Source organism: Channa argus, chromosome 6, assembly GCF_033026475.1.
Source record: "Channa argus isolate prfri chromosome 6, Channa argus male v1.0, whole genome shotgun sequence".
Classification (NCBI taxonomy): Eukaryota; Metazoa; Chordata; class Actinopteri; order Anabantiformes; family Channidae; genus Channa; species Channa argus.
Window position 1 is genome coordinate 21,386,614 of NC_090202.1, and position 19,955 is coordinate 21,406,568.

Genomic DNA, 19,955 nt, shown 5'->3' on the forward strand with positions numbered 1-19,955 from the left:
TAATGACTATGTTCAGTTGATGCAACAAAACAGGTGGTATGCTGGCTCACTGTCACTACTCTAACATACTCATATTTATACTTGAGCCACCATTAATATCATTAGTAATACTGTTTCCTGCTATGTCAAAATGTCCCTGAAAAAAGGGGACTACTGTGGCGCTAAACAAATTGCAACCTAAAGAAAGTGTCTTTTATCTGGAGCTTGTGTTTGTGTTTCTTAGCAACCGATAAAACTGTCATCGTAAGGGGGTGATTGCATTGTTACATCTCTTCTTACAACTTGTTCTTTGTAATTAGTCCTTTGTAATTCGTGAATCAGCAATCTTCTTACATTAGTAGCTTTTATCGGTCTAATTCTATTTTCTTAAAACAGACAACATGTGGACTTCAAAGTATTTTCCTCATCCAGTCACCATTATGAAAAACTTCATTGTTAGAGTTAAGCTTCCCCTCGCTCTGTGCAACAGAGTCCTCTAGTGGTTATGTGTTTCTGATGTCGTTCTCCCCTGTGCAGAGGACAATGAAGCAGTACTGCATTAAAATTACTCACCAAAAAAACAATAAACTCGTTTTTTAAAAATCCTACTATTTACATTAAAAATGTACTCTGCGGCTTTTATAAAATGGTCCATACCCATCCCCTCCCCCACTCATATTGTATTCTGTCTAGTATTCTGTGACTTAGAAGTTGAAACTGAAAATTCAGCAGCACTTCATCAACTAAAGCTTGTTCCACTATTTGAGTAAAATGAACTAATGCAATCTAATGCAAGCACATACACAAACAGACATGGAAATAAACAATTTACACATTTTTAAAACAAAGATTTATTTAACATTTTACTAGAATTATAGAATACAGGGCCTGGAGGCTCAGCGCTAGAGCATTGGACTGGGATCCCACCCCACCAGGTGTGGCCCCAGGTGGCTGGTGGCTGGTCCCAAGCCTGGACATAAAAAAAAGGGGAAGGTTGCAGCAGGAAGGGCATCTGGTGTAAAACAAACATGCCAAATCAACGTGCGGAACATGTTCCGCTGTGGCGACCCCTGAAGGGACAAGCCGAAAGCCGTTGACTGGAATTATAGGGAACACTTCAGGCTTTAAGCTGCAAAAAAAAGAAAATACATTTTAAAAAAATCTCTTCTTTACACCTGTTTGTTAAAACAGATTTTCCTACAAATTAAAACTTATTTTAATGTAAATATGTTTAATCCTTTTGTAATTAAATTAATTTTGTTATACTTTGCACACTATGGTAATTCAGACTGTTACCTGCAGCACAGGGGTAGATATATTCTGTCTCTGCCTGGTCACCTGAGATTTAAAAAGGAGAATTAAACAAAGAGCGACCGAACAGACAACTTTACCCTGTGTTTAATGTACATGTGAACTGTTTCTATATCTATAAACAAATATACTGAATAAAAAAAGTTTTCTAAACTCTAAAAATTGTATCTATCCAGTTAAACTGCAGACAAAGGTTTCAGTAGTATCTGAAAATAAATGTAATGATTCCCAATACAGTGTCTGCTTTACTTGGCTGGTAGTAGTCATAAATCTGGACCACAGCTGGCTTCAGGCTCTGCACTGGGACCTCCTGTACGAGCTCTAAGCTGTGGTTGATTGGTGTGTCCTTTGTTAACTGCAAAAAAAAACCCCAAACCAAATAAAACTCATATCAACAAATATGAAAATAATAAGCTATTATTCTCCACTGTAGATTCCTCTCACCTCTCGTATGTACACCAGAACACGATCTTCCTTTTGTTCAACACGATCCACCAGCGAGGCATGCTGGAGCTGTAAACAGACGATGATTATTACAATCATTACAAATGATTAGCTGCTACTAAACTAAACGTTATCCTAATTTACTCACCCTCCTGAGAGACTCTGGGTGTGGGACAAATCCAGAAAGCATTTTGACATCCAGGATCACCATGTTTGTACTGCTCTCCTTTCCACTGTATCTGCAATGGAACCAAAAAAAAAAAAAAAAAAAAATAATCACACCCAGCCTTTCATACTTTCTAAAAAAGATCAATGGCTTTCAGCTTGTCCCTTCACACGTTGATTTGGCATTAGTTTTTACGCCAGATGCCCTTCCTGCCACAACCCTCCCATTTTTTATTCTGGCTCAGGGCAACACACGGTGGGGTAGGATTTGAACCCGCGGCTTTCTACATCCCAACCCAATGCTCTACCACTGATCCATCAGGTCCCCTCCTTTCATACTTTGTACAGCTGCATTAATTATATGATAGTAAAATTTTTTAGTGGAGGCTACTGGGTTGTAAACATTCTCCAAATGTCCAACAGACCATTTGTCCAGAATTGCAGTTTTCCTCTGTAACTGGTGATAGATCTGCTAGTTGATTACTTACAAGTAGGTGAACTTCACAGTGAGTTTTGGTCTGTGAGACATGCTGCTGCAGTTTGCCTCTGGTTTGACCTCCACACTCAGCTCAAAGACATCAGCAGGTGGTGGGATGTTATAGTGAAGAGAAAGCTGGGAAACAGATTTTGAACCATTTTGGTATTGTAGTAAAGACAATGCTGAGGCAGCTATTTGTGGCTCTTATTGTTTTTAAGTAATTTTATTCTAAGGTCCAAAAATAGAAGCACCAATAATAATACATATTTAAGGAATGACATAATTATTATATAATTATAAAATGTTTAAATGTGTATCACAAATTTAGGAGCTCAAGTGTATTTAGACAAAACTGAGATGATGCAAAAAAAAAAACTCAAGAAAACGTCATTGCACTGAAACATGACACAAAGATCACCTTTTACCAGAAGGATGGGGGAAAAATGTAGAGAATGGAATTAACTGTTCATTATATAAAGATTACCACCTCATTGCTAAAGCATGGTGGAGGTGGTGTTATGGTTTGTGCATGTATACCTGCCAAATAAACTTTGTCCATATTTATTGATGATGTGACTGCAGACGAAAGCAGCAGGATGAAGTCTTTATGGAAATATTATCTGCTCACATTCAGCTAAATGCTTTAAACCTCATTGAACAGTGTTTCTAAGTGCAGAAGGACAATAATATAAAGCATACAATGAAAGCAACACAAGACCTTTTTATTCTTTTTTTCGGGGCAGTAATGTTCTGCAAAGCCAATTCAATCACCAGAGTCTAATTTAATCACCAGAGTCTAATGCATTTTGCATTCTGGGCCTACAAAATCCATTAAAAAGAGAACTGGCTCCTGCAGCTCTTACTCAGTCTAGAAGCCAGTGCTCTGGCTACAGTGTAGTCGTATGCAAGGGCCTGAGGGAATTTCTCCACATTTTTCACAAGTATTCACTTAAACAAAACGATGAAATGATTAGATTTGTGGCAAAAATCTTGTTAACTACAGTGTGAACAACACAGAGACAGGTGAAATGTTGTCTTTCAATTGAGCTAAGATGTCATAATGAAAGATCTTCCCAGAGAGTCTGAAGCTGAATGAAAATTATTGGGAATAAAATAAGATGATTTAAGAATAGATTGGAACATTGCTGTAGCTCTGTCACAAAAATCGTTCGGTTATCTTTAACAAACCAAAAACAGAAGAGAGTCACAGAGCTCAGAACAGCACACAACCCACAGCTTTTAAAACATTAGTTTTGTTCACTTTCTTAAAAGTCCACCACATGGCAATTTAAAAACTAAAATAGTTTGTGTACATCAATGTGTGCAAAGAGAAACATAGACTAAGTGCACATACAATTAACCATCTGACCACAAAAACTGAAACCAAACCTGTGACCTTGCTTTCAACAGTCCACTGACCTGCACTGAAGCACATGCACTGCCCTTCACCTCCAGGCTGTACTTTCCTGTCACATCTTGCAGCATCTTCTCCTGGTAGAGCAGTTTGTTGTCCTGGTTCACATCAAATGTCAGCTGGCCACTGGGAGACTGGACCGTCACTGTACTGGAACCTTCTGGACTGAACACCAGAGTGGAGTAGAGAGCCAGAGCCTGGAGAGCCACCACTGTGTCCTGCAACACACACAGGCACATACTGCATTACACACTTGTATGTATGTAAGATAAGAACGTTATTGTCGTGAAGTAACTCAGCACAAAGTTCAATTTTTGACAAAAAAAGCATACTTGACGACACATACATTGCTGATCAGAGGAACTAGGACTATTTTTTTTTTTTTTTAATTCCAGGCTCGGGCCACTGGACACATTAAATTTGAAATTAAATTACAGACAAAATAAGAATGTCAAGTCACAGTCTGAAGTAAACTGAAAGAAGGTTCCTTGATTTGATATAACATTGGCATAACATTATGATCACCTGTGCAATTTATTGCAATCCAAAACAGCGGCTCTGCCCTGAATTCTACTTTTACAATGTTATATTTTCTCAGTTTTTAGGTTGAAACTGTCGGAATAGTGAGAATTCCACTATTTCTACACACTTATTATTGAGGTCAAAGTAGTGGAGTTGTACTGGAGTGCATTATAAGAACAGGGGGTTCTAATGTTTTGGCCACCCTATTTAAAATGAATGAGGGAGACTTTCATAGATGAAGCAAAGGACTACACTAGCTAGGAGGCGCTGAAGGTTTGGCCTGTACCTGTGTGGAGGAGAAGCCTCCGTAATGGTTCTGCTGCCCCGTCAGCCACCTGACGATACGGGAGCTGTAGCCCAAGTCTTCAGCTGTAGGGGAGGCACTGAGTTTGGCGAGTAGCACATAGGAGCTGATCTCCACAGACAGAGAGGCTGATGTTTCTGTTGCAGTCTGAGACCAGTGCAGGAATCCTCCTAAAACAACCACCCACAGACAAACAGGTGTCATGTCCCTTACAGTCACCATGATTTCCTTTAATGTGATGTCTCACCTTCATCCAATGCTACTGAGTCTAGGTGCTGCAGAAGATGAGCTCGCGTCTCCATGTCTCCTGCCAGGGTGAAGACGTACGCCAGCAGAGCTGTAGTGTAGGTGTTGCTGAGGTCATTGATGGACTTCTTGAGGCACAACAGGCTCTTTCTCACCACAGGAGTCTATGAAATATCAGAAGAACACAATTTAAAAATATCCTTTTAGGACTGATTGAGTTTTCTTAGATGATTTTTCTAGTGAACAAAGAGAAATATTTTGAAACCTAAAATGTATATAAATGGGGAAATAATCTTGGCATCCTGGTGTTGTGTTGGTGGAACCACTTTTAACGCTCTACTTTACTGGACATCTACTGTTACTATTACACTTACAGCTTACAACAAACGTCTGCCCTGAGCAGACATTTTCTCACATATTCCCAACAGCGAGAATGTAACACAATTCAAAACATACTAATAACAAATAAGAAATAATAGTAGGAAGATGTGGTGAAAAGGGGAAATTGCTGGAAAGAAAGCACTATTACTAGTAGATGTATCGAAGAAGTGCATGAATTTGGATTTTTTTCTATATAATTAGTATAAAGCCTATTTAATTTGCATACAGTCAAAGAAATTCTTTCTAGATTAATGGTACAGGAAAGACCAATCTACTCACATCCGCTGACACGTTCATCTCCAAGAAGGCAGCAGTGATATAAGCACTGAGAGTCACTTCATCAGACACACCACCCTGTAGAGAGAAGACATCATTCAGACATTATATAGATGGGACCTATAACATACAGGCTAGTTAACACTGGCAAGATGTCATCATTAGCATGAGTCACTTTCATACAAACTGTGCAGGTACTGTCAGCTTACCCTCATTCGGTTGTTAAAGAATTTCCCCGACTGTTCAAAACAGCCATTTTCTTGTTGTTTAACCTCCAGCCAAGTCTTAGCCTCTTCAATCTTTGTTGGGTCAATGTAGATGAAAGACTGAGCTTTAGCAAAAGATCTCAGCACAAATGCGGTCAACCTGGATAGAATTTATGTAGAATTATGTTTGTATACGTGTGTATGCTATAACGACAGTAGCTCTGTTGGGCAGTGTGCTCCACTGTGTAATCATACTGTTTTCTATGGTGTAGGTATAAAAGTTTTTTTTTTTTTTCTGAGGCTAAATACTGCACTCTAAATAAAAATTTTGTATGGATGACTAATCAGCAATGTTCTCACCAAGTGTTCCCTGCTCCTGATCCAAATGGGCTGTAAGTACCATCGTAATGTTCGTAGTTCAGCTGTCTCTGGTAGCCTGTGAAACAATAAATGTACACATGCTTATTATTAGGGCATTCTATGGTTTGAAGGTCCCATTTCAAACAATGGTTTCCTGTCTGTGTATGTCTCTCTGTATTGGCCCGAAGATAGACTGGTGATATTTCTGGGCTGTGTGCCCCAATGACAGCTGGGATAAGCCCCAGCCCCCTGGGAACCTAAACTGAATAAGCGGTTACATATAATGGATGGATGGACACAGGCAGGATGAATCTAATGTCAGAGGGAGGGGAGGAGGATTGTGGGCCCTCCAACAGCTTGAACAATATTTTTACTGAATACTTTAAAAGTCGCTCCAGATGGTTGTTTTCTTCCCTTTATGCAATAGTTTAGCCCCTACAGACTACTAATAGGTTCAAGAACAGTGGAACTTATTGTCCCAGGGAAAAAAAAACAATCTAATCAAACTGACTCACAAATCGAATCTGCCTCTAACCAAAGGACAGAGGTATTGTCTTTGGTCCAAGCACCAGCAGTGGGTCCTCCCTACAACTTCGGGCCCTTGACACAATTTATTGTGGTTTTAGCTTGGTAGGGCAGGTTAGTGCACTGGTGAAATCCAGCTTCTTTCAGTTAAGACAGTCGGCAAAAGTTAAATCATATTTGTCAAAAAAAAGCACTTTGAGACTGCAACCCATGCTTGTGTTACAACTCGGCTAAATTGCTGCATTTCTCTGTATTTTGGTTTCTCTCACTTGTCCCTGTCCTGTCTTCAAATGCTGCTTAAACGATTGTTAATCGGAACACAGAAGAGAGAGCACATTACTCTAGGCTTAGCCTCGTTGCTCTGGCTGCCGGTCTATCTAGGAGTTTATAAAATATTATTTTATTATTCTTTTATTTTTTTTAATTTCCTTAAATGGCCCTTGCCCGCCGCTATATGTTTGGCAATTTGTGCTACAAACTCTAGGCTATATGGCAGCCTTTAAGTCTTTTTGGAGCTCGTCTGCTTACATGTATATTTTGTACAGCCAATACCAAGTTTATCAATTCTGGACCTGCCATACATGATGTTCTCACATGCCAGGGTTTTTTAAATGCAGGAATAATTAGCAATACCAACTCACCGCTAGTGAGAATTTCAGTAGCCTTTTCAATGATGGCTGGGGTCAGCTGATGTGTGTCTTTCAGGTACTGCAGGATGTAGATGTTGGAGGCTAGGCGCGCCATGTTCTGCTCCCCACATCCAAATGGCATCTGCAGCAGTCCATCCAGGTTGTTCAGTGCTCGACCCAGGACGTCACCTGCACATATAGTGTAGAAAGAAAAATGCTTTAATACCCGTTGTTTAAAAAGATTTATAAATATCACTCCAAACAACACTCAACGTTTGTGAACAGAGCTCTACGTTTGTGAACAGAGCTCTATGTGACATTGCACATGTACCGACATATGGCACACTGGGAACGACGTTGCCGACTGCTGTTTTAGTTTTGATGTGCACCTATACAGCATATTGCATGACAACAAAATCCACAGTATGCGTCACAGATTTCACAAGTGTAAAGAGATGCAGAGAGCAACTTTGTCACGTACCAGGACAGTGTTCACGAAAGTGCAACAGTCTGAAACGGTCTACTGACACTTAGATGTAGTTGCAGAAGTCAATTTTTTACTTTTGATACCCATGCTCATGAGGCTTCAAAAGAAAGAAACATGTTCCTGTAACTGACTGTATTTGAGTTTGTTGATTAAAGCACTGATTAAAAAAAAAATTAGTATACCTAGGACAGATAGTGAAGCACGGGCAGATCCATCAATCACATTCCCAGGGAGATGTATGTTTATTTCCTCTGTTAGACCGTCTCCTGTGTACAAACAAACTCAACTTTTAACATTTTGTATATGAATGCTTTTGCAAGTATTAAAGTATGCAATCAGCTCCATACTGACTTTTTGGACAGAGCAGCCTATTGTAAGTATTTGTCGTCTCAGTTCCCTCAGCCTGAGTGGGAAAAAAATATTGTAGAGTCAGAGTATTCACAGTTTCAGTTTTTGCACATTTTGCTATGTTGTGTGTTTAAGTTTAAATGGAATATGTTGCAATTTTGACAATCAATATACACACAATCCATAATAACAAAGTTAAAAAAAATTTAATTGAAAAGTAATTAATAATTTTGAAAATTTACCTTTTTAAAATTAGTCTTGGATAGCAGGTGTGGACAACAAAGTGCACATTCCATACCAGAGATCATGCTATATGAGTTCCTTGGCATCATAGCTTTAGTTTTTTGTCAATCATGCACTGTGGGACTTTATAAACAAAGATATGAACCTTACAGAACTATGGCTAATCAGTTCAATTTTCCACAGGTGGACCTCAGTCAAGCTCTAGCGAAATGGTTTTCTCAAGACCCTCATCAATCCCTGCTCGGCCCACAGATGATTACTGAATACTTAATGTATACAACAGTGTTTGTGCTAATCAGTATTATTTAATCTCATTAATACAACCAGTAATGGTAATGGTTGAACTATGCCAAATATAAACTATATAATGGTTGAAATTAAATCACCAACCTTTACAATGAGAGATTTTTTGACAACATTAATTCGACCTCTATCTGGCACGTTCACAATCTCATTGTCACACGAAGCATAGGATACCACAGCCTCAGCAGTCACAGACACATTCACAGTCCCTAAAAATAGATCACAAAAGATCACTTTTTTATATCTTGTCATGGCATTTAGTAACTTAGGACAAATCTCACTGATTTCATAAGGATGATGAGGAATTGTCTTTTCCCTAATATTTTTGACCAGTATGGATAAAGGTTTGATTTTCACCTAGGGATGAGGGGACCATGGTCCAGCTGAGGATCTTGCGTTCATTGCTGCAAAGACAGAATGTGTTGTGGTCACCAGAGAGAGGGGTGAGGGTATAATCTGAAGAAGGCTCTGGAGTCACACTGACCTGTTGCAAAAACACATTTACAAATAACACAAATACGTATTACAAACACAGCGTAAATATACTAATCTGATTTGTTTTGGGTCAATATAACTATTCACCATCATAAATTTTAATCTGTGATTACAGAATTTGGAAAACCACATTGTCATTTTTTTGCTCCTCTGTAATGAAAAGCTCCTCTGTAATGTAAAATTGACCTATTTATTTTGAGTAAGGCAAATGCTGAAAGAATAAGGCCTGTGATTTTCTCTATTTTTTTTATTGACAAAAATATAAAAATGTTTATTGTAAACAAAACACAGAGAGTGAAAAGATTAGACATGCGTCACCTGTGGCGATTTTCTGCACTTCCCATCTATGTGTTGATATGGCAGTTCTATATGACACTTGCGTGCCGCTATAACCAATAATATGACCGATAAAGAATGGGGATGGTTTAAAATGTGATTAATTTAGAAAATGACCAGAGTTTGGATGAGATAGGAAAGCTGTAACTGGAATTTTAACAAACTGTTTAATTTGCATAAATGTTTTAATGCACTTATTAAGCTGTTCATCATCACTTTGGATTGGAGCTAATTAGAAAACATTATTGTGCTAACGTGGACAGCTATGATGTCAAACAATGTGGCATTACATGAGCATAGTAACTTGCTCACATCTGCACTTAAAAACATTGATTACCATGAAGCATCTGTTTAGGTAGTTGAAGATGGATGCATTCAGCTCAAAGTGCTCCCCCCGGATGATGGAATAGGGCAGGATGAGCTCCAGGAAAAAGGGCTGGAAAACGGTGATTTCGTTACGATGAGCCAAACCAAATCCCCGAGGGGACAAACAGAAAGCCTCCGTCTCCCAGGTGGTGATGGTGTCTGGGACAGTGAGGGACACATCCCTTGTTCCAGACTCTCTGGACCAACAAATACACAGAAACACAGCTGTAAAAATACACTTATATAAGTCAATTTAAAAGAAATACATGGGTAGAATAAACTGCACAAAAACACTACGGTTACAGTAGTTGAATATTTATAAAATATGATGCATAATGGCCCACAAGGATTGCAGACCATACAGCTTAATAATAAAAACAACATTTGTGAGATACTGCTTACCTAAGATACCTAAGAGTCACAGCCCTCAAATGGCTCTTAGTGTTAACAGTTTTAGGCGTTCAAATGAAATTAAAAAAAAAAGTCTTTAAGAGAAGTGAAAAATAATTTAGCGCTAAGTGGAGACAGCAGAAGCGTACCCAACTTCCATCAGGTCCCATATCCATGTTTCAGGGAAGAAAGAGTGGATTGTCACAACTGGCGGAGTATTAGTAGAAGATGATCTGCTAAATTTACCATAAATCCTATTTCTGCGTGCAAACCTTTTATAAGAATGCATGTAAATAAGATCTGGATCTGGAAAAAAAACAGAAAATATTCAATCACAAGCAAAGGAGAGCAACTTCACAGTGAACAGTTTTAATGTTGGCTAATATGAAGCTTGGCAATTAAAACAATGTTGTCACCGTAGTGGTGAAAGAGGTATGGCCTTCTTTCTAGGAAGGTGCATGGAGGTGATCGGTTGGGCACGTTTGTTGCCAGCTGTAGTCCTCTTTTCTAGATAAACCAAATATGATAAAGAATTATTTACATGTATAACAATGAAACCTTTTACCACTTTTTTATAATACTCAAATTGTTAAAGAAGTACCTGGAAAACCGTATATATATTGTTGCCTTGCCTTCGAAAGTCAAAAATATAATTTCTTCCTATTGCATGGATCGGACATTTTCTACGATCCCGAACCTCAAATGGTACATTTGAAAGTTTCCTGACAGGCAGCAAGTTAAAAATCTGAAAAAGAAAATAAGGTTCAAACTAACTATCTAACTAACTAACTTCCACTGTATGATGATCTGACAGTTGAGTAAATCTTTGGATTTAAGACATGTGTGACATGACAGTCACGTGTATCCTATCTTTAAAGCATCTCATCATTTGTTTGTAGTGTGCCTTGTCTGCATCCAGACTCTTCCCCGGCTCCTTAATGAGGATACTCTGGTCGACAGTGCTGACACCACACAAAGACTCTGGATCAGCTGTGACTTGAATAGTGGTCTCCTCTCTTGGGACAGCTGAGGACCGAGAAAACTCCAAAGACACCTGACACACACAAAGCACCTTGCACCATCAGGACTAGTATAAGATGAATGCAACAAATGGGCATTTTATTTAAATGTTGTACAATGCTACACAAAAAACAAACAAACAAAACAAACTTTTGCAACAATATATTTTACTATAACTTTTACTTATACCCTCTTTTTGCTATGTCAAAATAAGGAGAAGCAAACCTTTGCACCCAACTGCATGCATAGCTGGGACACCTGGTTGGCATCACCTTTGGGCAACCACATCTGCCAGAATACAAGGATGTTTACCACAATGTTAATGTTTAATTAACTTGATGATTGAAGTTTATTTTATCAGGTTCTTATTAAATTGGTAAAATACAATTTCTCCAGAAGAATATTGTATTCTCTGCAAGAAGCCCTTAGCTGTTTATTTATCCCATCTCCCTGCAAACTACTACATATTCAATTTAATCCTTAATGTCATCGATTTATAACGCTGTTCACAAGAAAGTAATTTGCAAATTCATGTTATTAATCAACCCAGGGTCATGGGGGGCTGGAGCGTTGTCATTGGGCAAAAGGTGCGGTATACCCTAGACATGTTGCCAGTCTATCTCAGGGCCAACACAGAGAGACATACACAGACAGACAACCAGTCACGCTCCCATTCTCATCAACTAGCAATCGGAGTCACCAATAACCTAACATTCTTAATTACCAAATAATGAAAACATTGATCTTCACCTGTTTATGTCGAGCCGTTGTATCCAAATGTCCTACTGACCTTGTGATTGAAGCACTTCTCAGTGGGGAAGTCAGCAGCGGCGGTGATCACTTTCTTACTGGGAAGGACAGCGTAAGCCATAACCTGGATTTCTGGTGCCATGTCTGGTATCACTGTCACGTTAAAGGACACTTGACCCTCATTCACTGAAACAACAAACCAAATATTACAATCCACCCACTTCTAGTTAACAATCATTTTACATGCTTAAAGACTCCACATCACTAAGGTAGGACTGAGGAAACATTTTGTATGAGAAGCAACCTTTATTTATCAAAATAGATTGGCTAAACAAAACCAAAAAATTGTAATGCTTTTCAAATGGCAAGGTCATAGGAAAGAAATCATAGGGGATCGATTAAATTGTCAGAATTCAGAAATTGCAACTTCCTAGGGGAATTGACTAACTCCAAGAACATCATGCAATTCTAGTTTCCACTTGGTAGCACCTTTGGAATAACCAAAAACTGTTTTTAACAATTGTTAAAATTGTTAAAATTGTCAGTCAACTGACAATTGACAGTTTCTACAGACATTAAAGACATTAACATCTTTGCCTACCTGCTTTTTCTTGTACTTCAACATATTTAAGTTCTTGGAGTGCAATGGCTCCTCTGGATAAAACCTAGGGCATTTGACAGAAAAAGACACAAAGAGGACGCTTTGTAAGACAAAAACCTCAGTTCATTGTCATTCAATAGTAGGGGTTCAATGGCTCTGAAACTAAGAACGAATTTGTGACACATTCCATCTCCTTAAACCTGAAAGTGTTCCTTTAAGTTTATATAAAAAAAAAAGAGCTAGTGACAAGGAGCAGAATAGTCCACCTACTGAATCACTCACCAGACACATCACACCCACAGAACCCTGGTTTTCTGCGATTATGGTGTACTGAATTAAGATTGTCTCTTCCATGTCGCAGGAAAGTGGTTTATTCTTCTCCTGCACCTTCAGGGAGCTGACCGTTTTAGTGACAGGAGCAGAAAGTTGCACTAGAGACAGTCTGTGTTCTCCAGCCTCATAATGAGCAGTACTTTCCCCTTGATATTGATGCGATGGTGTGTTCTTAACCTGCACATACACACATGTAGAAAAAAACGCATCATAAACATGGTAACTTTAGTTGGCCCAGAACAAAAGAATAGGAGCTGTAGTGACATGGTGCCTTGTCCAGCTGTTTGCATAGAAATGTAAGGTTTCGTTTAAGGTTTCATCTTTTGTACCTCATCTACTGTCTTGTTCACATTCCGTTTTGATGTAACTGACAAATATTGGCAATATGGTTTTAACTTACACGGAGATTGATGTCCCGATTATAGCCAGCTGTGTTAAGAGAGAAAGTGGCAACACCATCGCTGTGAGTAGTGAGAGCCTGTAGCTGACGTAAGGACCAGTTTTCCCACTCAAACAGATACACTGGCATGTCAGGAATGGGTGTGTTGTTGTAATAAACTGCTTTAATCTGTTGGAAGCATTAATTTATATCAGAGAAGGCACAAAGCTTCAGTTGCTTCACCAAAGAAGTGAAGACAACATTTTCCAACTTACTTTTCCCTCCACATTTGATCCTTTGTGATAAACCTTGGGTGTATCAATAAAATACAGCTTTCCAACAACATATGAGATCCCTATTTTCTTCTCTTGAGTGTGTGAAATACCTGTATGAGAAGCCTTCATGTTACAACAATGTATATGCCATAATGTCTCAATATAGTATGTTAAGGTATTATTTGAATATTCAGTGAGGCAGCAGGGGTGTTTAAAATAAAAAGTGTAATTAAACTTGCCTGTCCCCTCCTCTTCCACTTTGGCACGAAAATCCAGTGCATTTAAAAACATAATTTGGTCGTCTTCAGGGAAATATGACATATTAAAAGAAAAAGTGGCACAGCCTTTCTTGTCCATCTATAAAGGACAATAACATGTGTTAAAATACACACATACAGCATGTAATGTCATTAAAACGTTTAACAAATCCTACCGCTTTCTGCTATTCATTCATCTTTTTCAAAATTCTTTATTTGTAATATTATTTTCACCACCTTTCTGATATTTAGATTATTGTGAATTGTTATTCCTTAGAGTAAGATACTGCAAGTATCCCTAGCAATGTTATGTATTGTGCCCTAACTATAATCTTAAGGTTATCGATACCATACTGGAGCACACACAGGGACTACACATTTACATATGTAACATAATGTATAGCAAAGGTATGTCATACAAAGTAAAGTAAGCAAGTTATTGAGTTATTTTAGCCAAACCAATTATATCAAAGTAAACCTAACCATGGTTATTTAGTGTCTAACCCATGTGTCTTTGTGGTCAAACCCACCCAAACCACGTTTGCACAGTTGTGAAGCAGAATCTTTGGCTAAGACAAAGAATTGTGTTGCAGTAGCTGCCATTTTGGACAAACAATGCATAGAGTTATTTGGGTTTGGAGAACATGCTTCCTTTGCAGTATATGCAGCATGCTTTGAAAGATTAGATTATAGCCATTGTACCTTCTTTGTCTCCTTGTAGCATGGAGCTTCAGCAATACCATGGTGTTCAGGAGGTCGACACACTTCAACTTTAACACTTCCTGGTACAGGCTGTCCATATGTATACCTAATAAGATTGGGAAAAAACATCAGCATGTTGGTGAAAAGAGGTCATTCCCCCACCAAACATGACCTTTTAAAGTAAGTAGGTTTACTCACTTTGCACATACTTCAGCTTTGATTTCTTCCTGTGCAATACTTACTTCATCAGGTGCATCTAACTTAACATTAAACTTAGGCAACACTGCAGAGGGACAAAGCAGGGTTGTCAGCATTCTTGCTCAGTTATAAACTGGCTGAAGGGGAATATCGAAAGATTAGTCATAATGTACCATATTTCTCCACCTTGAAGTTGTGGTATACTTTGCCTTCACCAACCCCCACAATGATACTGTAATTTCCTTCTCGAGCCTCTGAGTTCAAGGAGTAAGAAAGCTGCAAAATTTTACTATCGGATGTTTCATTCAACCACTGTGCAATTCGATTCTTCTTAACATCCTGGTAAAATAAAAAGAAGAAATGAGTATTTATGGCACAAACAGGAAACACTGAACATTGAAATAGTGTAAACCATGCTGCATAGTTTTCTTTTCTCCTACAACAAAACAGCAGATAAAACTAAGCTATACTTGGGATAGATTTTGTGCAGTGATAAACAGTCAAAACATAAATACATGAAAAAGAAAAAAGCTAGTAAGTGGACGTTGACTAAAGCTCATAGACTACGTTCAAGCTACATAACCATGATTTAGGAAGCGTAAAGCACTAGTTGTACTAATAAAATGAAACACTAAAATTTGGCCTTTAAGGACAGTTTACTAAACTGTTCTGCCTGGTAGTTTCCCTGGTAAGTATTTAAATTTGTCAAGCTTGCTGTTGCAAATACTTTGTTTCTGCTGTTTAGTGTAAAGTTTATTACCACAATACATTTCATATAAACAACAACCACATGGTGGTGTTATGCTCCTGTGGGCAGGTAGGACTATAATCCTGGCTATGATCAACAAGTCAGAACACAGTGCCTGTCCACCTGCTGGCTTGCTGAGTATTGTAAGGGCAGTCGATTTAGTCCATGTGATTATCACACTGTTCAATGTGCCATTGTCAGTTGTTATGATGAAATGAAATCTTTTAACTATAAACACTGACATAATAATTAACATAAAAATTGATAAATGGATACTGTTCTGAATAACATTTTTTAACCTTTTAAGATTTGTGCATAAATTTATAAGACATTAAAAATTATCTGTGGATCTTGTCTTACCTCAATCGTGATGGTATTATACTGTAAAAAGTAGTGAGACAAAGACAAGTTAGTCTGTCTTGTTTTAATGAAGAAACCAGTGCCACTGTGGTGATTACTCTGTGATCATACACTGTAGTGGTGGTAACTTAAATATTTTTATTTTAAACTTCCGCTGTGACACTGCACTTTCCTGACAGTAGCCAGAAAGGTTTTTGCACGGAGAAAAAAAGCAGTTTGGAGAATGGTCTGTGCTTTGTTCAGTCACAAACTAAAGGCAGCAGAATGATGTTCAAAATGTTAAATAAATTTAACAAAGCTGGAACTCTGTGATGCACTCTGTGCATTTAAATAATCCTACTGCCATGATCTGTTGTCCACAGCTGTTAAAGAAGTATGAAAATGTACTAATTTACTCAAATGTAACATACTTGACTAAGTATAACTTGTAGCCTACTTTACCTAAGAATTTTATAAATTTTTTAACTTGGCTACAATTCAGAAGGAAATATTGTACTTCTAAATACTCATAGATGCTGATGTATTACAATGGATGAAGTAGTTGTCAATTCATTTAATTTAGTTTCACCTTTACCTGGTGCAGCATTAGTGAGGGTTACACATTACACATTTAATAATTACAGACAACTTAGTGTCTTTATTCCACCCCAGCCTTAAGCAATGCTATGGTAATATATATATAAAATCCAGAAGACAGGGGAGACTCACCAGCGGATTGGCAGGTCTGAACTTCGTGTCTAGTGTGACAACTCTGAAATGCACTGAAAGAAAATTAAAATGATAACAGATATTTAACGTGACATCTACATCACATTAGGAAAGATAACATTTCTTATTTTGGCTTTTATGTGATTCCTTTCTGTAATTCCTGTGCTATGATCTGTTCCCACATGATATTCATACATCATGTTAACTGACTAGACCTTGTAGATCAGGGTGGATTGTAGTAAAATGTGGGGGAAAAAATTCTTCATACAAATATACTAAATAGTCACTTACTGGATTTCACCATATCGGTTTATGATTAAGTATTGGAAATATATAAAAGATGAGTCACAGCTGTGGGATCATCATTTAAAGGTTACCTGTTTGTCCAGGGATGTAGATCGGTTTATTTGTCTGGATGAATGTCATTGGTTGATAGGCTCTGATCATAACTTTCTTGATTTGTTTTGAGTAAAATGTGCCACCTCGTACCTCCACCTCAAACTTCTGCACTTCTTCTTTGTGCACGAAAGGAGCCTGTGAAAAAAAAAAAACAAAAGAGAAGAAAGACCTTAATTTTACTATATAAATACATAAAACATCAAACTAATTACAAATGTATGTTGTGTAAGCATTGTTCTATAAACGCAGTTCAGATTGTGATTAATGTTTATTGTGCGTTGTTTATCTTAGTGCTAAAAATATGGACTTAAGGATAACATGTTGAGTTACATGTAGATAAGTTGTCCATTGAAGAGATAGTCCTCCTGTTACCAATGTCTCACTGGGGATGCTCTGTCAAATCTGCTACCAAGGCTGGATGACAGGAGTGACTATGAAGCTTAATGTTGGGCACTAAAGAAGGATTTTGCTTAGCGGCTCACAGAGCTGTTAAATTCAAACCATAAACGTGTTAAAAGGATGAATTGGGAACATCTTGCTTCATAAGGCTCAAACCAATTGTTGGACCTCAGATTTAAGAGAAGGAATCGGGATTCCACTGAGTTGTTTAGGTATTCTTTGTTAATAAGTTAACCACTGACAGGTAAACAGGTACAGTATCACAGTGGGCAGATGTGGTGAATGACCAAAAAATGTTGCTGCAAATACGTAGGGTAGATGGACTTTAGAGAGAGGTAGGATCTCAACACCTCAACCTTTGCTAGACTCGTTGCCTTCGCAGCTGGATACCAGGTAAGTAACACAAAATGGATGGATAAAGGAATGAAGGGCAGATGTCCCAAACCTGTCCTCCCAGTGAGGGGGGCAGAGCCTTGTACAGTAGTATCCTAGAGAGACTAGATTAGGTAATATATAGAGTCCAGCTACCACTAAATGAGACAGACTGCCCCCCCCTACCAGCACACAGCTAATCCATAAACAATAGCTAGTTGGCCTCAAGGAACCCCCCCAGAAAACTGCCTACTTGTGCCAGGTAACTTCTTGTAGGTGCCTTACTGACTGATGATCCTGACCTTAAATTGAAAGCAGGAATGAAACGTTTCAGTTGATGTCTGCTTAAGGAGTCTGGTGCTTTTTTCTTTAGAAATCAAAGTTACAGTCATGACCAGAGTCTTGCTGGGCTGCAGGAGACTTGCACAGAATTTGGCTTCAGCTCCAGCTTCAAGAACTGCGGGAATGACCACCATGTACTGCCTACAGACAGAAGAATTCACAAATACAGAATTTTCCTCACTGCATTTGACACAGAAGAACGACAAACCGAATATTAATGAAAATCAGATTAATCAGATCAGATCAGTTATTCTTAAATATTTCAGACAGCAAAAGCAAACTTACGGTCCTGCCAACACTTGATCCACACACATCCAGCTCAAGAGACACAGTGTCCATGTCCACATCTTAATCCCAGGATGACCCATGACTGACTGGAGTGGACCCTAAGGGGCAAATGTGTGTCTGTCAAATGATCTATGATCCAAAAATAGGATTTACACACATAAGTGAACACGTTTGATTGAAACGTGGGCCTTGTGTACAATAACAACAGCAACAACATAAGTGCGAAAGTCAAATCTCGCAGTTTCCTCAAAGACTGTTTAATCACAATATGTTCCTTTCATTTTGCTTTGAGCAAAAGCTTCTGATGAATCTGAACCTCAGTCCCCTCTTTTTTTAACCATCTTTGGTGGTGATCTTCTGATGATGACAGTGAGCATGCACACACAGGTGAGATGCTCAAAACAAAAAATACAACTTTATGTTGTATGAATGTTGATACATAAATGGTAGTGCATGTTATGTCACAACAAACAGCTCCTGGTATTCTTCCCTCAGATACACTTTTCCTGTTGATTTTGAGAAACACTCATTGTTCAAGTTGGATCTGCTGTTTCCCATTAAAACTGCCTGCACACTGACAGTATTGGAAATTCTTGGTGAACAGGGTCCCAGTAACATCTGGTACACAGAGAGGAGCTTGCGGGAAATAACCCCCCTTTTTCTCCTGAACTGGAGTCTCCCAAGTTTATGTCTTGCACGCTGTTTTGTTTGAAACTATTTAAAACCTATTTTGTCATTTCTTTGTTTCAGAAACAGGGCATACATTTTACTTTTATTTTACTTATGGTGAATTTGGTTGTAATTAGTTCAAATTCCTCTCAAATTTACTTTCAGTTTCACTTAACTATACTGCATGTGACCTTGTTCTGCACAAATGATTGTAATTATGTTTGTATTAATACAAATACAAATGTGTGCACAGGGAGACATGAGACAATAGACACTAGAAACATGGTGTGGACGGGACTTCCATGCACATAAACACAACCAGGTTTTTCTTAAGGCATAACAACTTTAAACCTTCAACAGTTGTTTATTTCACAATGGATTTATTTGTCCTGACATGTCTTAACTACTGAAGCACATCTCCGAACACATCACGACCGTGAACCTCCCTGAAAGGTTTACTGTACATTACTCAGCGTCAGTGAGCACGTCCGCTAGAGCGTTGTGTGATTCTCCAGCACGTAGACGGCACCCACACGTACATGAAACGGCGCCTTCGCTCGCATCATTTTACAAACGCTCATAAACAACTTCATAAAACGCTAGTGTGTAAAGTTTTGTATGTTTACATTCAAGCTGCACGTTGCTACTGACCTGGGAAACGTTGTCCAAACTACGCCAACTCCTTTCACCACCAGTTTGTTTATGGGATGAACTGGCACCTCCTTACCCTCAGGTCTCCGGCTAAACCATGGCTACAAGCTGCCCACCCCCCGACATAAAAGGGATACAACATAAAAAAACAAAACGGACAAAATTCATTTCACACTTACAAATCAGACTTTTTAATTGGGCATATATTATATTTGGATTTGCGTTATTTATTTTTCTGTGATTTATTTAAAAACATTTTTTGTTTTCGGTGCCAACAATTTTGTTCGGTCTTTATA

General features: G+C 38.4%; 1 protein-coding gene across 1 annotated transcript; it reads right to left on the reverse strand.

Annotated features, from left to right (window-relative positions):
• Positions 1-812: 812 nt before the first annotated feature.
• Positions 813-19,690, reverse strand: LOC137128854 (alpha-2-macroglobulin-like). Its single transcript, XM_067507477.1, has 37 exons — positions 19,660-19,690; positions 18,337-18,437; positions 18,012-18,192; positions 16,917-17,073; positions 16,540-16,592; positions 15,832-15,852; positions 14,897-15,062; positions 14,724-14,808; positions 14,526-14,631; positions 13,806-13,923; positions 13,567-13,676; positions 13,313-13,480; positions 12,862-13,089; positions 12,580-12,643; positions 12,019-12,164; positions 11,113-11,262; positions 10,810-10,953; positions 10,625-10,715; positions 10,358-10,514; positions 9,790-10,015; positions 8,979-9,105; positions 8,709-8,830; positions 8,079-8,130; positions 7,910-7,993; positions 7,253-7,429; positions 6,087-6,162; positions 5,730-5,886; positions 5,524-5,598; positions 4,865-5,027; positions 4,600-4,787; positions 3,797-4,009; positions 2,388-2,512; positions 1,883-1,973; positions 1,735-1,803; positions 1,540-1,645; positions 1,276-1,317; positions 813-1,108 (listed from the first exon to the last, which is right to left on the reverse strand). The coding sequence occupies exons 2-37, from the start codon at positions 18,417-18,419 to the stop codon at positions 1,104-1,106; spliced, it is 4,326 nt and encodes a 1,441-aa protein (XP_067363578.1). The 5' UTR covers positions 18,420-18,437; positions 19,660-19,690; the 3' UTR covers positions 813-1,103.
• Between the last annotated feature and the right edge of the window lie 265 nt (positions 19,691-19,955).